The sequence below is a fragment of the Hemibagrus wyckioides genome, linkage group LG06, assembly GCF_019097595.1.
Source record: "Hemibagrus wyckioides isolate EC202008001 linkage group LG06, SWU_Hwy_1.0, whole genome shotgun sequence".
NCBI classification, from domain to species: Eukaryota; Metazoa; Chordata; class Actinopteri; order Siluriformes; family Bagridae; genus Hemibagrus; species Hemibagrus wyckioides.
In genome coordinates, this window is record NC_080715.1 from 4,342,010 (window position 1) to 4,361,409 (window position 19,400).

Below are 19,400 nucleotides of genomic sequence, written 5' to 3' on the forward strand. Positions count from 1 at the left end.
CTCAAACCCGGAGCTCTGTGGATGAAATGAAGCACTGCTTTATTCACAGGAGAAAAACAGTACTGAACAAAATGTAAACTAAACATAAACAGTCCTTCATACGGACCGGCGAGCGTGGAAACACACAACAAACAATGACTGGCAAAGACAGGCACACAAGGGCTCATATATATATATATATATATATATAGGGCAAAACATCAAGGTAAAAAGTACAAGGGAATACAAACAGAAAAAGCAGACTCCACCACTTCACCTGCCAGCACTCCCTCCAGTGGTCTGGCAGGGAACTGTCCCAGTGATTTCTGACAGGTGCATTAGGTAAGATTAGGTATCAGTGGGTTTGACAATTGAATGGTTTAACCCATGCTCATGAAGCTCCGCCCACAGAACCTAGAGTACAGTGCCTATAAAATAAGTGACAGGAGGCACATTAAAACACAAACAAGACCAAAAGTCAGTTTTCCAAAACAGTTTTCTCAGTGATTTAATACATTTGTGCTAAAGCCATTCATTAATCTGTTTAATCTGTTATTTTAATCACGTTGTAGATAAGTTTCAGGCTATAAGGAATAAAAAATGGACTACTGCTCCTTTAAGTAGGTGTTGTGTGCTGTTTCTGATGTAACTGATGACTGTAACAGGTTATAACATGTCTCTGTAAAACTCCTCCTATTAAGGAAGTGTGGAGTCTGAGACGACTGCAGTCCTTCATAAACAGTCTGCAGTGTTCTGCTCTGGTGAGATTAGGTTTATTCTCAGTTTATGGAGAAATCTGTCTCAGTTTTATAACTTTGAAAGGAAGTGATTACTACCTGGACCTACAAAGGGAGAGTTTAATTTTTTTCAAAGTGAAAGTGAAACTCTGAGTGTTCGGACTGGAGAGAACAACAGCAGCAGTAAAATAAAATGGCTTCTAAGTTTTCAGAGCAGGATTTCTCCTGTCCTGTGTGCTGTGAACTCTTCAAGGATCCTGTTTTACTGCATTGCACTCACAGTGTGTGTAAAGTGTGTTTGCAGCAGTTCTGGGAGGCCAAAGAATCCAAAGAATGTCCTGTATGTAGGAGGAAGTCATCTATGGCTGAACCTCCCATTAATCTGGCCTTAAAGAACCTGTGTGAGACTTTCTTACAGGAGAGAAATCAGAGCTCTTCATCAGGGTCTGAAACAGTTTGCAGTCTGCACAGTGAGAAACTCAAACTCTTCTGTCTGGATGATCAACAGCCGGTGTGCTGGGTGTGTCGGGACTCAAGAAAACACACCAACCACAAATTCTGCCCCATTGAGGAGGCAGTAACAGACTGTAAGGTAAATAAAATGAACATCTGAGGTCATGCATCATGTAAAAAATAAGATAGAAGGTTATATTACCTAACAACATCTATAGGTTCAGTATTACATTTGGTTTTTGAACAGTTTATTCAATCATTCATACATTGTCTATACCCACTTATTCCTAATTAGGGTCATGGGAGTCTGCTGGAGCCTATCCCAGTGCACATAGGGCAAACGGCAGGGACAGGTCACCAGTCTATCGCAGGGCCACATATAGACAATCACACACACGTAATTTACAATTACCAGTCAACCTCTGGGAGGAAACTGGAGTAAGCCCACACTGGCACGGGGAGAACATGCAAACAGAAAGGCCTCTGCCAACACAGGATTTGAACCCAGGACCTTCTTGCTGTGAGGCAACAGTGTTAACCACTAAGCCACCGTACTGCCCCAGTTTATTCATGTAATTATCAAATCTATAAGTCAGCCATTCCATCATATACAAATTTGACCATCTGAAGTGTCACCTTCATAAACAGGAGCAGATATATAATGTATGAAATGTTCTTTTGCATTTGGTGTATTTTAAAATCTTCATTCAGTGCTTGTTAAAGGAGAATATACTGTAGCTAATATTATCAGATTATTTATAAACTCATATTGAACATATTTACAGTTAAATCCTCTTAATAAACAGTGTCTGAGTTAATGATGTGTACAATAAGAGCTGAAACACAGAGTCTCCATGCAGTGTGTTGATTTGTTTCAGGAGGAGCTCAAAACTGCACTGAAGCCCCTACAGGAGAAACTGAAGATCTTTAAAGACTGTAAACTGAACTGGAGTCAGACTGCAGAACATATAAAGGTTACAATCAATAACATGGTTTTGATAGAATTCTATTCTCCATCATTGTAAAATCAGTTCTATTTCATTTGATTTCCTCTTCACTGCAGATTCAGGCCCAACACACAGAGCGTCAGATTAAGGAGCAGTTTGAGAAGCTTCACCAGTTTCTACGAGATGAAGAGGCAGTCAGGATCACTGCACTGAGAGAGGAAGAGGAGCAGAAGAGTCAGATGATGAAGGAGAAGATTGAGAAGCTGAGCAGAGACATATCATCTCTTTCAGACACAATCAGAGCCATAGAAGAGGAGATGAGAGCTGAAGACGTCCTGTTCTTACAAGTGAGGATCATTTAGTCAGTATTTATGCTGTGAGAAAGTCAAACTTCTTTCCATCATCAGAAACGTCACATTTCAGTGGTGTAAAAATGTAAATCATATCCACTGATATTTGCTTTGTTGTTTTCCAGAACTACAAGGCCACAGTGAAAAGGTGAATGATGTGGTTCCTGTCTCTCTGGTTCTCTGTGTTTCTGAATCCAAAGCCACAGCAACACTGACTCCTGAATGTTTTTGCAGAGCCCAGTGCACACTGCAGCATCCAGAGGAGCTTTCAGGAGCACTGATCCATGTGGCAAAACATCTGGCCAACCTGAAGTTCAGAGTCTGGGAGAAGATGCAGGACACTGTCCAATACAGTAAGAGTCTTTCTTTCTTTCTTTCTTTCTTTCTTTCTTTCTTTCTTTCTTTCTTTAAGAAAGTGTGTGTTCATGTTTATTAATCAGTAATAATTTTTTTCTGTTTTTTCCCCTTCATTTGTTAAATCAAAGTGATTCTACTGATATTGTTATAATAATAATAATAATAATGATAATAATAATAATTATTATTATTATTATTATTATTATTATTATTTTATTATTAATGTGTTATTATAATATTAATATCACTAGAATCACTTTTGTGAAATGTTAGGGAACTTTTATTTTGAACTTTTATTTATCTTCTATTGCCGTCAGACTGTTCAGTGTTTGAAGAGTGAGCAGAGGGTCTAAGTGAAAACATGGAGTTTCAGTGGTTTATAAAAGTTTTAGAGTTATCATAGAATTAGAATTGTTATAATGATTGGTTACATCTCTAATTTAAACACATTCTGAAAACTGCATAAGGCAAGTTGTTAATTTTGTAATTACAGTTATCATTTCTTGGTTTCTGTAAATGTTAGCTAGTTCCCTGAGAATGTAATGTTGAAGTTAGCTTAGCTCCATCGTGTGTGTGTGTGTGTGTGTTTTCAGCACCTGTAACTCTGGACCCCAACACTGTTTCTCGTTATCTCATTGTATCTGATGATCTGACCAGTGTGAGATGCAGTGATGAGAAACAGAAACTTCCTGATAATCCAGAGAGAATTGATGAATATCGGTGTATCCTGGGCTCTGAGGGCTTTAACTCAGGGACACACTGCTGGGATGTTGAAGTTGGAGACTGTACATTCTGGAATGTGGGTGTGATGACAGAATCTGCTCAGAGGAAGGGGAAGATAATCTCCAAAAGTGGAATCTGGTTTGTGGAGTATTATGATGGTAAATATTTGGCGTGGTCTACACCACAGACATTCACTCACCTCTCAGTAGAACAGAAAATCCAGGGGATCAGAGTGAAACTGGACTGGGACAGAGGAAAGCTGTCATTCTCTGACCCTCTCACTAACACACACTTACACACTTTCACACACACATTTACTGACAAATTACTGCCATATCTAGCTGTTGGTGGTAAAGAATCTCCTCTAAAGATCCTGCCACTTCAGTGCTCTGTAAGAGTGAATCTGATCAGTTAGAGCTGATAGTTTTATTCCAGATCATTCATGAAATATTGCAGATTAAAAGATTCATATTCTTTGTGAAAGTTTGTTTTTACAGAAGCACTGAACAGTTCATTGTGAAAAGTTTATTGAAGTGCTGTGATGTTATTTCAGCTCACCTTGTCAGTGAAATCAAAATAATGTGAAAACTGGAAATATTGATAGAATATCTTATACTGATTACTAAACATTATATGTAGAATCTTAATATATTCTGAAATTTCAGGTTATTAAATGATATAAAAGTTGAATTTAAGTTAAAATACTGATCTACTCTGTTGAGATAAAGAGTTATTAAATCAAGATAATATGATATTAAGTTTAAATAACTATAGGATGGCAGGAGGAGACTCATTAAGATAGATAGATAGATAGATAGATAGATAGATAGATAGATAGATAGATAGATAGATAGATAGATATTCATGAGTGTATCTCCTTTAGCTACTGATCTTGTTCATCCATTAACTGGTGTGATCACTGAGAGAAACTGGGTGATGTGGAGATACTGGAGCATCTTGATGTGGGGTTGAAATAGATGTCTAAGAGTGAGAGTTAAACACAAGTGAGAATTATTATAGTCTGACTGTCTATTAGTCGTTTTTATATTTAGACTAATTGTAGAGATTTATGTTTATTTTGTTCTCATTCTTACACAACAGTCATCAAAGATTGTGTGTTAAGTCTCGTTCTGAGTGTGGTTTAAGCTAGTTTTAAGTTCTTATTCCTGCTATTATTTCTATATGGTTAGTGAAGGAGGAATCTATGATGATGATTTCACTCTGCTGGGGCACTGCTCCAAGGTGCTAATAAATTAGAAAATCTCAACTATTTTAATTAAATTGTCTTCAAATTTCTTGAGTCATCTGAATTTTTTTAAAGATATTTTTATTGTTTTTTATTAACACCATTACAACAGAACCACATCAAATATACAATATACAATCGACACCCACAGCAAACATTTAGACACGTTAAACAATATATTGTTAGTATGAAAGCGTGACCATGGAAAAGCCAATGGGCAAGACATTGAAAGAAAAAATATAGGGCGAAAATAGTAAAAAAAAAAAATGGAAAAATAGTCAGGACTAGGATCTTGATTGTTCAAGTAAATCCCACAAAGGAGCCCATATCCACCAGAATAGTTCGGATTTGTTCGATAAGTCATATGTAAGTTTTTCCAAAGGGAAATGCCAAACACATCGAGTTGGTACACAAGATGATGACCATAAGATAAGTATATATTTCTTTGCCAGATAAGTAACTGAATAAACAATGTGAATTATGAGGAAGATCTAGTGATATTTAACAAATATATAGTTGAAGACAAAGTGAATTTTCTATCCAATATTTTCTGAACCATTTCATGTACCTCATACCAAAAAGAATTCATTTTCTTACAGTCCCAGAATAAATGCATCCATGTTCCTATTTCTGGTCTACATTTAAAACACCGCTGAAATACATTTGGGTACATTTTATAGAGGTGTACTGGACCTTTCAGCTCATTCACAGTGGCTCTGATATGCTAAAAGATAACTAGGTTTATTTCCATATTGATAAAACCTTTTCCTACTTAATGTTATTCATTTCTGTAAATCAGGGGTGTCCAATCTTATCCACTAATGGCCAGTGTGGGTGCAGGTTTTCATTCCAACCGAGCAGAATCCACACCTGAGTCTACTAAAAGCCAAGATCAAACTCAAATTTGTCACATCGTACACAGTATGATATGCAGTGAAATACACTTACACGACTGTTCTGACCATTGAAAAGGGAAAAGGAATAAGGACAGAATTAAAGAAGAGTAAAATATAAAAACTAGAGTTAGAAAATTTTTACAGTAGGTAAAATAAAATATAAATAAAATATGAATTGAAAATAATGAATATGAAAATAAGGTAAGATATAAGTAGAAATCTGTAAAATATGTATAAAAATGTAAAAAGTACAACTGTAATAAATAACAAACTAGATAAAGTGTGTGAATGCACAATCTACAGCAGCAGTTCGGGGTGGTCATGGAGTGAAATGAAATGATGAGCAGCAGTGTTATTGTCCATCCTTAAAGTGCAGATGTGCACAATAGTCCTCTTTATGTGTAAACAGGAGCATAAATGTGCAAAATATATGTTTTATGTATTGTGTACTTCAGTCCTGCAATGTGCAAATGTTTGGTGTGTTCCAACACGTGTGAAGGAAACATAGCAAGTCCAGTTGAGTCCTATGTGGAGTTCTGGTTGAGAGACTGTATAGCCTGCAGGAAGAAGCTTCTCCTCAGTCTCTCTGTTTTGTTCTTCAGGGTGTGGAAGTGCTTCCCTGACCTCAACAGAGAGAAAAAAGTCAATTGTTGGGGTGGCTGAGGTCCTTCACGATCTTCATGTGTTGGTGTTGATCTTTAGACCTCTTTTTCCAATTTTTTTCCTGTTCTCCAACTTTTGTTTTTATGCCAGGTAGTAAAAAAGATAATGTGGCCTCTTAAGGTGACCTTAGCTGCATCCCTGCCAGTAATAGGATGTTTTTTCTTTAAGGAACTGGCGGAAAAAGTTGTCGTTAATGAGAGAACTACTAAATTTCAAATAGACGATTTTGGGGTTAAAAATTCAGATAAACCTAAGTACACAGGGCTATGGTCAGAAAGAGCAATAGGGACAATTTCACAGGATCTTACATAGTTATTGTACCTGGAAGGCAAAAATAAATAGGAATAAGAATTATGGGGAGAAGAGTAGAAGGTATAGTCTTTAACACCTGGATCTAGTTCCCTCCATATATCCACCAAACCTGAAGCATGACACATATTTTTAAGTGTGCTCGAATTTTTAGAATCCTGTCCAACCTATCGTCCATGACAATTGAAATCCCCAGCCATAATCCCCAGACCATTACACTGATGATAGGACCATCTTTGATATAAAGTCAGGTCTGTCCTCATTTGGGGCATAGACATTCAGGACAATTAAGGGTTTCCCTGTAATGTGACCAGTAATAAGAATAAATCCAACTTCAGAATCCTGTTCAGTCTGTTCTAAGATAAAAGGAAAGTTTTTATGAATCAAAATCGCTCCCAGTTTATTTGATAAAAAAGAACCAAAATATACATTCATTGCAGTACAAAGTTGTGGGGTGACAGAAAAGAAGTTACACAACCCCCCCCCCCCCATCCCCAAATGATAGGGCTCAAATGACAATTCATCACACACCCCTGAGTCATTTGAAATTTCAACATTAAGACCAGCTTGCTCTTTTTTTGTTTTGTTAATTTTTTTATTTTTTGTTTTTACTCCACATACACCCATCAGTTTAATCTGATGAGGAGTCACTGTCCCAAATGTTGACTGGCACAAGAAGTTGTTTCTTCTTTTTTCCAACAGATATGTCAGGTTTCTGGAACAAGGAGAAAAAATAACAGATTTAATGTGTGAAGCTTCAAAATATCCATATTCTTGCTGACCCATAACTGAGGCACCATTTACTACAGCAAATGTGGCTTAGTAAGAAAAATATTTACCTTAAACTAGTAACTTTAAAATAGAATTTAATGATACAGGTCATCATACAGCATAAACATAAAGTCTTTTTTCTTGGGTCTTCTTGCTTACGCCTCTGTGAGTCTTAAATATGTTCTTGAATTTCTCCCTCGATGTTTTTTTCTCTGATTCCCCTCACTGTGTTAAAGAAAACACATGGCAGATCCATTCAACTTGGAAGCCGCTGGGCTTTTGAAAGCGTTAGGAATAAAGCTACGATGCTGCCAAAGTAAAAATGGTGAATAAATCTATCCTGCTGCATAAAGATTGAGGACGCATGAGCTGTAGACATCTCTTATTAGTTAGTGCAGCTGTTGTTTTCGAGTAAAGTACTGTTTAATATTTCCCATTGCAAATGCATATGAATGCCATAAAAATTCTGGTGGAATATGAATGAATACATTGGTCTGAATGAGTCTACTCCGTCAGGATATTCCTATAAGCATGAGCCCCGTCAGACAGGTCGTGGTGGTGGTGTTGCAACCATCTATAACAATTCTCTTATCGTTACTCAGTAAACAGGACCCAGGTTTAGCTCATTTGAAGTGCTTATCCTTAATGTTGGACTCACTGACATACATAAAAAATCCCTACTATATCTTGCTCTGGCCACCGTGTACAGACCCCCGGGGCCCTACACTGATTTTCTTAATGAGTTCGCACATTTACTCTCAGATCTTTTGATTAGTTTTGACAAAGTATTAATTGTAGGAGGCTTTAACATTCATGTAGACAATGCTAACGATGCATTAGGACTCGCATTTATAGATTTACTAAATTCCTTTGGGGTTAAACAAAACATTAACAGACCAACTCATCGTTTTAATCATACACGACTTAGTTATATCACATGGGACTGATGTTATTGATATAACCATTCTACCTCAAAGCGATGACATCACAGACCATCATCTCTTAGTGTACACTCTACCTGTAGAACATATTAGTCTCTCCACGTTATCAGCTATAACTCCGACCACTACAGAGAGATTTACAAGCAATCTGCCAGATCTGTCTCAACTTCTTACTAGACCCCTAAATGCAGATGATTTAGATGATGTAACTAACAGCATAAGCACTATTTTTACCAGCACACTAGACACTGTTGCCCCCATCCGACTAAAAAAGGTCAGAGAGAAAACACCTGCACCATGGTACAATAGTCATACCCACACCCTCAAGAGAGCAACCCGTAACCTCGAGCGAAAGTGGAGAAAAAAACAAATTAGAAGTTTTTAGAATTGCGTTTAAAGACAGTCTGTCCAACTATAGACAGGCTCTAAAAGCTGCTAGGGCCGAGCATCTGAGCAAACTGATAAACCAGAAAAATTCCAGATTCTTATTTAGTACAGTGGCTAAACTAACAAAGCATCAGATTTCTGGAGAGAGTATTTCAGCACAGTTTAGTAGTGAGGACTTTATGAATTTCTTCACTGAAAAAATTGATTTTATTAGGAACAAAATATTGGATGTTCAACCTTTGACAGCATCCAGTGATCTAGAACAGCCTAAAGCTCCACATTTAAAGCTACAATGCTTTACCAGTATAGGGCAGGAAGAGCTATTTAAACTGATCACCATGGCTAAATCAATAACGTGTTTGTTAGATCCAATTCCAACTAGATTGCTGAAAGAAGTGATACATGCAGCTGGAGAGCCGCTTCTCAATATTATTAACTCCTCATTATATCTAGGTCATGTCTCAAAATCTCTCAAGTTAGCAGTTATTAAGCCTCTTCTTAAGAAACCAAAACTAGACCCTGATGAAATATCAAATTACAGACCTATTTCAAACCTGCCGTTTATATCAAAAATACTAGAAAAAGTGGTGTCAGCCCAATTATGCTCCTTCCTACAGGAAAACAATATCCTTGAAGAATTTCAGTCAGGTTTCAGGCCCCATCATAGTACAGAAACTGCACTAGTTAAAATCACAAATGACTTGCTTTTAACTTCAGACCAAGGCTGCATCTACATTTTAGTCCTGCTTGATCTTAGTGCTGCATTCAACACTATAGGTCATAACATTCTCATAGATCGCTTACAAAATCACATAGGTATGCAGGGACAGGCATTAAAATGGTTTAGATCCTACCTGTCTGATCGATACCACTTTGTAGATTTAAATGGAGAACTGTCCAGTGTAGTGCCAGTGAAATATGGGGTCCCACAAGGGTCAGTTTTAGGACCTCTGCTTTTCTCGGTATACATGCTTCCATTGGGTAACATCATTAGAAGACATGGGATTAGTTTCCATTGCTATGCCGATGATACCCAGTTATATATTTCATCAAAACCAGATGAAATATTTAATTTGTCTAGACTAACTGAGTGTGTTAAAGATATTAAAGATTGGATGACCGATAATTTTCTATTACTAAATTCTGATAAGACCAAAAACTAGTACACAGAAGCTCTCACAATTCAGTTTGCATCTAGAAGGATGTACTGTTACTACTAGCTCAACAGTGAAAGACCTGGGTGTAATATTAGACAGCAACTTGTCCTTTGAAAATCATATTTCCAATATTACAAAAACAGCCTTCTTCCATCTTAGAAATATTGCCAAGCTTAGGAACATTTTATCTGTATCTGATGCAGAAAAATTAGTTCATGTATTCATGACCTCCAGACTGGACTACTGTAATGCATTACTAGGTGGTTGTCCTGCATCTTCAATAAACAAGCTACAGTTAGTCCAGAATGCAGCTGCCAGAGTTCTTACCAGGTCAAGAAAATATGATCATATAACCCCAATATTATCATCCCTGCATTGGCTACCTGTTAAATTTAGAATTGACTATTAGCACTACTTACATTCAAGGCTCTAAATGGTTTAGCTCCCACGTATCTAACCAGTCTTCTAACACATTACAATCCACCATGCTCTTTAAGGTCACAAAATTCCGGACTTCTAGTAGTTCCCAGGATATTAAAGTCCAAAAGGGGGGTAAAAAAGGGGGTAGAGCGTTTTTGTATTTAGCTCCTAAACTTTGGAATAGTCTTCCTGACAGTGTTCGAGGCTCAGACACAGTCTCCCAGTTTAAATGTAGGCTAAAGACTTATCTCTTTAGCCTGGCATACATTTAACATATTCCATAACCTTGTGCTCCAGTACATCTGATTAAATGCACATTATCATCTAGTACTGCTAATATTATGAACAGCAGCTACACTAATGCTGTTCCATTGTTTTCCCTTCTTCTACCCATCCCGAGGCATACAGAGACTGTGCCTGCTCCAGTGGCATCCGGAGATGGACCAGCTCCAGCCGGGTTCTGCTTTGTGAGGATTGGGATATTCAAAGCAGCACTGTGGACAACAACCTCCTTACTGATTTACATAACATTATACACATGCTGTACCCAAATGAGGATGGGTTCCCTTTTGAGTCTGGTTCCTCTCAAGGTTTCTTCCTCATACCATCTAAGGGAGTTTTTCCTTGCCACAGTGGCCTCAGTCACCTCAGGCTTGCTCACTTGGGATAACATCTAGGACTGGTTGTCTGTTTGTCTGTTTATATATTTGTTGTTTTCTTATATTGTTTCTCATGTAACGCTGCTTTGAGACAATGCTCTTTGTTAAAAGCGCTATACAAATCAAATTGAATTGAATTGAATTGAATTGAATTGAATTGAATTGAATTGAAGAACTACAGAAGCTTTGAAGGATTGAAATTTTTCTTCCACACATTTTTCATCTATACTCTAATATCTCTGCTTCTGCTCCAGGAGCTTGCTTTACTATTTTCCCAACCTACAGTAGATGAAGATATAATGCTGTCTACATCGAACTCAATGTGAGCAACAAGGTGCAAGCAGCAGTCGAATTCTCACCACTTCTGTGGTGTTTGAAAAGCTCCTGGAGGTGATCACATGTGCTGTAGCTGACCTGCTAAAGGAGCTTGTCTGCGATGAGGATCTTATCAATGAGGTCTGAACTCCGCCAAGCCACAGACTTAGCCCTCTGTCCCACAAAGCAGATGGCCCATGCCATTGGCTGTTTCATGACTGCATTTGGTTGCCACAGAGAGGCAATCTATCAGAGACAAAATAAAGGGACAAAAGCTTTGAGCTGCCCTGATGTCTCCTAAGGGCCTGTTCTTTTCACACTCTCCTCTTTATCTTTGCCTTATTCTCACTATTTCCAAATATTTTGGAAAAAAAAGGCCTTCTCTGCTGGCCTAAACAGCAGAGATCTTTATTACTGACTTGCATTTTAATATATTTAATATATTTAATATTTTCCATGAATGTTTATTAAATTATTCCCAATAGTCTATTCTCTACATAACTTTTCTCTTTTTTTTTCTTCTGCTCGGTTGGAATGAAAACCTGCACCCACACGACCCTTTGTGGATACGGTTTGACACCTATGCATTAACCAATCAGATTTCAAGTTGGCGTCACTGGGGCCATCTAGCAGGCATACGATTACGTCAGCAATTTCCCGTCCTCTGATTGGATAATTGGCATAGTCAGAGGCAGCAAACCGCACAAACTAAATAAAATAACGAAGAAATCGATTTGGTGAAGGCCTAGGTGTGAAATGCACGGCCCACCACTTTTGAGAAGAGACTCTCTTCTCCTAAAAGACCTGTTCTTTTGCATATGACACATTTGAATAGAAAATCCGATGCAGCCAGCTACACTTTAACATTAGTTTGCATTGATCTTGAGTCAGCAGTTGCTTTTAAGCTATAGTGCTTTTATTTTACTTACACATACACTCATTAACACATCATTGTAAAGAGAATAACTTGATTTTAGCATGATTTTTTTCCAGAAGTTGTTAAAAGTGGAGAATAGAGTGAAAATGCACTGTTTCAATCACTGTGAATCTATTTATATTGTAGACATGGCACTGCCTCCTCTGGCTCGCCTTCTTCCCATAGTGCATCCTGGTGCCATGTGTTCCCCAGGTAAGCGACGCACACACACCCGGCCATCCATGTGATGTAAAAGAAAACGTGATTTATCAGACCAGGCCACCTTCTTCCATTGCTCCGTGGTCCAGTTCTGATGCTCATTTGCCTATTGTTGGACCCTTTGGCGGTGCACACGGGTCAGCATGGGCACCCTGACTGGTCTGCGGCTTTGCAGCCCCATATGCAACAAACTGTCCTGCACTGTGTATTCTGACCCTTTTCTATAAGAACCAGCATTAACTTCTTCAGCAATTTGAGCAACAGTAGCTCTTCTGTTGGATCGGATCACACAGGCCAGCCTTCACTCCCCACGTGCATCAGTGAGCCTTGGCCACCCATGAACCTGTTGCTGGTTCACCACTGTTCATTCTTTTGACCACTTTTGATGGATACTGACCACTGCAGTCTGGGAACACCCCACAAGAGCTGCAGTTTTGGAGATGCTCTGATCCAGTGGTCTAGCCATCACAACTTGGCACTTCGTCAAACTCACTCAAATCCTTACACTTGTCCATTTTTCCTGCTTCTAACACATCATCTTTGAGGACAAAATGTTAACTTGCTGCCTAATATATCCCACCCACTAACAGGTGGCATGATGTGATAATCAGTGTTATTCACTTCACCTGTCAGTGGTCATCATAATATAGTTGATCTGTGTATTAATAATAACAACAAAAATTATTATTATTATTATTATTGTTACATATGCACAGCATGGTGGCTTAGTGGTGTTGCCTCACAGCAAGAAGGTCCTGGGTTCGAATCTTGGGTTTGAACAGGCAGGGGCCTTTCTGTGTGGAGTTTGCATGTTCTCCCCATGCTTGCATGGGTTTATTCTGGGTACTCCGCTTTCCTACCACAGTCCAAAAACATGTACATTAGGTTGATTGGTAATTCTAAATTGCCCATAGGAGTGAGTGTGTGTGGTTGTCTGTCTATATGTGGCGCTGTGATGGACTGTCCAGGGTGTACCCCTATTAAGGCCAATGAAGGCCTAGGTGTGAAATGCATGGCCCGCCACTGTTGAGAAGAGACTCTCTTCTCCTAAGAGACCTGTTCTTTTGCATATGACACATTTGAATAGGAAATCTGATGCAGCCAGCTACACTTTAACATTAGTTTGCATTGATCTTGAGTCAACAGTTGCTTTTCAGAAGTTGTTAAAAGAGGAGAATAGAGTGAAAATTTACTGCTTTAGTCACTGTGAATCTATTTGTATTGTATGTTCACCCTGTTATTGTGCTGGTCCCCCTTTTGCTGCCAAAACAGCTCTGATCCATCAAGACATGGACTCCACTAGATCCCTGAAGGTGTGCTGTAGTATCTGGCCCCAAGATGTTAGCAGCAGATCCTTTAAGTCCTGTAAGTTGTGAGATGGGGCCACTGTGGATTGGACTTGTTTGTCCAGCACATCCCACAGATGCTTGATTGGATTGAGATGTGGGGAATTTTAAGGCCAAGTCAACACCTCAAACTTGTTGTGCTCATCAAACTATTTTTGCTTTGTTGCACTGGGTTTGAATCCCGGGTTTGAACAGGTAGGGGCCTTTCTGTGTGGAGTTTGCATGTTCCACAAGCCAAAAAACCTAGACTTGTTTTAAAAAATTGGCTGTATTTTCCAAACAAGCTTCTGACATCCCCCGTCCGCTGAGGCAGCGTGACAGCTTTGATCATGGGGTTCACAGGTTTTTGGAAGCAGAACAAGAGATGGGTCCTTGGCTTTCTCTTGTACTCTCCCCTGGACTGTCTTCCAGCCTCACCCACCACCCGGCTCACTCCAAGCGGAAAGAAGGGTAGTGTTGTGGACCATGTCCCCTGTCAAAGTCTACGGATGCCTGTAGCGTACTCAGGCCCAGGTCCATCAGGCAAGTGAGGACCTTAGGACTGTCATATCTGCCAGGTGGGCCAAGACACCTAAGGGGTTAGGGTTCCCTGGAGTGTCCTCCCTAGGGTGGTTTCCCCTACCTCCTGCTCTGCTCTCTCTGGCATTTTGGGGTCAGTAGGGTCCGCCCTCACTACCTTTTCCTGCACAAATCTGTTCCCTGGGTCAGAGCCTGGGAGCTCACTGTTTCAGGGTACCTAAGAGATCAGCACAGGGCTAACACCTCTTTCAGACAATCTGGCAATGTGAAAACCCAGGTGTGTCTCAGTGAGTCCTAGATAACGTAGAAAAAGAGTACAGAATCCAATTTGCCTCTCGTCCTCAGGGTGTGTTGCCCACTGTTGTGGCAAGCATTCCTCCAGGAGGAACTTTTCTTGCTTTTTAGGAAAGAGGCCATAGAACATGTTCCCTGCCCAGATCGGGGCTCAGGTTTTTGCAGCTGATATTTTGTTTTGTTTTTTCAAGAAGATGAAAGATGAAATATCTAAATTGTCTAGGTTAACTGAGTGTGTTCAAAGATATAAAATATTAGATCATCGATAATTTTGTATAACTAAATCCAGAGATATTACTTATTGGTCCAAAAACCAGTACACAAAAGCTCTCACAATTCACCTTGCATTTAGAAAGATGTACTATTACTACTAGCTCTACAGTGAAAGACCTGTGTGTAATATTAGACAGCAACTTGTCCTTTGAAAATCATATTTCCAATATTACAAAAACAGCCTTCTTCCACCTTAAAAATATTGCCAAGCATAGGAACATTTTATCTGTATCTGATGCAGAAAAGCTAGTTCATGCATTCATGGCCTCCAGACTGGACTATTGTAATGCATTCCTAGGTGGTTGTCCTGCATCTTCAATAAACAAGCTACAGTTAGTCCAGAATGCAGCCGCCAGAGTTCTTACCAGGTCAAGAAAATATGAACATATAAATATGGGAACATATAACCAGAGTTCCCAGAAAAATCTACAAAAGGGGGTAGAGCGTTTTTGAAATTAGCTCCCAAACTTTGAAATAGCCTTCCTGACAGTATTCAGGGCTCAGACACAGTCTCCCAGTTTACACGTAGATTAAAGACATATCTCTTTAGCCAGGCATGCACGTAATACAGCCCATAACCGTGTACTCCAGTACATCTGATTAAATGCACATTATCATCTAGTGCTTGCTAATATTATGATCAGCAGCTATGCTAATTCCTTTCACTTGTTTTCCTTTTTCTACCCACCCTGAGGCATCTAGAAATTGTGCCAGCTCCAGTAGACAGAGGCCAACACTATGAAGATTCTGAGGCATCCAGAGATGGGTTCTCCAGCTGGGTTCTGCTTCATGAGGATTTGGGTATTCAAGGCAAGGCTGCCAACCCTATGTGGACTTTGAGGATGACAACAGCCTAATTTATACACACACTAACATTCTACATATGCTGTATCTGCATGACACAACTGACTGAACATAATTGCAGAAAGGACATTGTTCATATCATACTCTTACTTTTTGAGTCTGGTTCCTCTCAAGGTTTCTTCCTCATACCATCTAAGGGAGTTTTTTCTTGCCACAGTCAGGCTTGCTCACTATGGATGATTTTGTCCATCATCTAGGACATTTTGCGCTATACAAAAAAATTGAATTGAATAAGGGGTGCATCTAATTTTGGACCTGCGGGCTCTAAAATGTGCACTGAAAATGCTTACACTCAAACTTATTCTGAGATCAGGTCTGAGGACTGATTTGTGACAATAGACCTTAATGGACCTCAATGGACCTTAAAGATGGCTATTTTCACACAGGCATTCTGCCAGAGCACAGGAAGTTCCTCAGGTTTGCTTTCGGGGTCAAAGCATACTTTGGGTCTGCTTCACATGATGCCATTTCAGCTATGGCTCAGGGGTCCCGGAAACCATCACCATAGGAACCCCCTTAGGGTCATAAGGGTTACATGCCATGGGCATTGTATCCTTCTTATGCATAAAAGACTCCAGTTCCTGACGTTGGGTTCCTCATCATCACATCATTGTTGCAAAAATGGCACATAAATTGCCTGGAGATGTGGTCCATGTTTATAGCATTGAAACACTTTCTCCCACACCTCAGGGGGCTATCATGTGTTAGTGCACACAGACAGCACATCAGTAGTTTCCTATCATTATCAGTCATAAGGTCTATCTGTGTTCACATCCTTCAGATTGGAGGAGCAGATTCTGTTCTGGGCAGAGATCAGGTTTCTTTCGCTGAGGCTGATTTTAAGGGCACATAAAGCAGATGCAGACTGCCTGTCGAGGCAGGTAGTGGGGCGCATTTGGCAAATTTCCAGCCAAGCAGAAGCGGATATGTTCACCTTGAAGGAGGCACTGTCTGCTATAGTATTCCCTTTTTCAACAGGCCCCTCTGGGCCAGGATGCTCTGGTATAAACATGGATGAGGCTCCGCCTGTACGCCTTTTCCCAAGTAGCTCTGCTCCCAGAAGTTCCAGCCAGTGCACGCCATGATTGAGTCAACCTTCTTCTAGTGGCTCCTTGTTGGGTGGCTCGAGTTTGGTTTGCCGACCTAGTCTCCCTTCTAGACAGCACTTCTTGGGAGAGTCCCGTCAGGAAAGATCAGTAGCAGGTCGAGGATAATCCTACACCCTCAACCCAGAGATGTGGAAGCTCTGGATCTGACCCCTTAGAGGGACCATTTCCTAGAGGAAGGCCTCTCATCTGAGGTAGTGGAGACTCTATGGATTTTCAAAATATTTGTAAAAGGTGAGAATAAGGCAAGGATAAAGAGGAGAGCATAAAAAGATGATGTAACAGTGGCGGCCAGTCAATAGGGGGCACTGGGGTGTGCAGGGTGCTGGATAAACGAGTGTGTATGTAGGTCTGTAAAGTTTTGAAAATCATGTTACTTGAGGCTGAGTTCTGATTGTCTTTTTTTAAATTGTCCTTGGGGCGCAGCACTCTGTGCCCTGAACCCTTCCACTTTTGTTGTTAGCGAATCAATATTGTTCTTATATATTTGGCCTCATGTGATTGGACCATTGTCAACAAGTCTCATTACTGCTCAGCAGGTTGTCAGTGAACGGACAGGTACTAATTAGTCAAAGTCAAAGAAGCCTTATTGTCACTTCAACCATATATAGCTGATGCAGTACACAGCGAAGTGAAACAACGTTCCTCCTAGACCAGAGGTGCTATACAGTACAAAACAAAGTACAGGTGACACAGACAAACATAGAGCTAAACTATACTTAAGGTGCAGTTCTTTAGAACCTAAACATACAACATAAGTACACAGGATGACAAGACAGTGCAGACCAACAGGACATAGAACAGGGCATGTGCAAAATAATAGTGTTGACAGTGAGTGCAAAGAGATACAAATATTAATGTGACACGTTTAAACAAGGTCAATGTAAAGTGACATATACATGTAAACAAGACAAATTTGTGTGTAAGTGTATGTGTGTGTGTATGTGTGTGTGTGTGTGGGTGTGTGTGTGTGTGTGTCCATGTCCAGCACAGTTCAGTTTTCTGTTGAGAACAGTTCTCTGTGTGGGTCTGAATACTTCGGTACCTCTTTCTGGATGGCAGAAGTGTGAAGAGTGTGTGTGAGGGGTGTGTGGAGTCATCCACAATGTTGTCTGCTTTACAGATGCAGCATGTGGAGTAAATGTCCATAATAGAGGGAAGAGAGACAGATGATCTTTTCAACTGTCCTCACTATCCTCTGCAGGCTCTTGTGATCTGAGACGGTGCAGTTCCCAAACCAGGCAGTGATGCAGCTACTCAGGAGGCTCTCGATGCTCCCCCTGTTGAAGGAGGTCAGGATGGGAGGTGGATGGAAGATGAGCCTTCCTGCTGCTGGGCTTTCTTGGTGATTGAGCTGGTGTTGAGTGAACAGGTGAGGTCTTCCACCAGGTGAACAACAAGGTGGATCCGTCGATGTTCAGTGGAGAATGAACTCTCCTGAAGTCAATAACCATCTCTTTTGTTTTCTCAGCATTCAGGGACAGGCTGCTCCACATTATGGTCCTGTGGAGGCCATCGCTCGATTCCATGTTTGGTGGAGGGCACTTCCCTTTTTATCGGATCCCAGTTCCGTGGAGGACACCGCTCAGCAACCCAGGTGGAGGTTTATTTTGTTTTACATTCTGTTTTAGTCTTGTCTTACCCCTGCCAATTAAGCAGCACTTCTTTTAATCCTGCACATGGGTCTGATTTCCATGGCATGCAGGGCGCACATGGTTATCAGGGACATCCGGGTTTGAGTCTGCATGGCCCAAACGTTACAACTGGCCTGTGATTAGGCAACTTTCCTGTGTGTGTGTTTTTTTAATGATTACCTTCATTACTTCATTACTGATAATAAATCCACATTGAACTCAAATTCACTGATTCATAGTACATTTATTGCTTTAACAGTTGACTTTAACAGTCACATTTTCAATATTTTATCTTAGCAGTAATGATACATAATCACCTGATAATTGGCTATTAACAGTCCTGCATTACTAACAGTCTGATTTTAAGTTTGTTTGCCCCCCCCTCCCCAAGCCACCACTTGTACCTAATATCTTTAAGGGTCGAGGAACTACAGAATCTATGAAGGATTAAAATATTTCATGGTATAATTAATTTGCTCCACATATTTTTCATAATTTCCTTCTAATTTTAGCATTTACATTACTGCAGCACTTCACCAAGACATCAACATTAAACTTGATTTTTAAAAGAAGTAAATGAAAAAGAATAATTTACATATTTTGTTTCCAAAACCACTGCAAAATAATAGAGTGAAGTTCAAGCTTCAAATTTTTACAGAACATTAATGAATGAAGAGTTAATCAGTCTAGTTGATATTCAGGATTTAAGAATCACTTTCTCGAAACCTTAAACACATTGGGATTTGTTGAATTGCTGATGACGCTATTATGTCTTTTTGCATGTGCTTTAAATGAATTATCTCAAGCTGAAGACACAAAGCTGTAAGCTGAGCTGGCAGAGAAACAAGTAAAGTTTTACAGAGCTTAGACTCAAAACACCAAAGATGAAATCTCTCTTTTTTATTTGTCAACTGTTGGT

The 19,400-nt window shown here is 39.7% G+C and overlaps 1 protein-coding gene across 3 annotated transcripts; it reads left to right on the forward strand.

The window, feature by feature from the left end:
• The first annotated feature begins 728 nt into the window (after positions 1–728).
• Positions 729–18,219, forward strand: LOC131354494 (E3 ubiquitin-protein ligase TRIM35-like). 3 transcript variants are annotated; one of them, XR_009204759.1, is made up of 8 exons: positions 729–1,308; positions 2,048–2,143; positions 2,233–2,463; positions 2,592–2,614; positions 2,701–2,819; positions 3,417–3,704; positions 12,374–17,081; positions 18,052–18,219. XR_009204759.1 is itself a non-coding variant. In XM_058392219.1 (7 exons), exons 1-7 carry the CDS (start codon positions 910–912, stop codon positions 12,472–12,474), a joined length of 1,257 nt encoding a protein of 418 aa, XP_058248202.1. In that variant the 5' UTR covers positions 729–909; the 3' UTR covers positions 12,475–18,219. The 3 variants fall into 3 exon arrangements, 2 of the variants coding, with proteins under 2 accessions (XP_058248202.1, XP_058248201.1); XM_058392219.1 differs by having other exon boundaries at positions 12,374–18,219; XM_058392218.1 differs by lacking the exons at positions 12,374–17,081; positions 18,052–18,219 and having other exon boundaries at positions 3,417–4,122.
• The last annotated feature ends 1,181 nt before the right edge of the window (positions 18,220–19,400 follow it).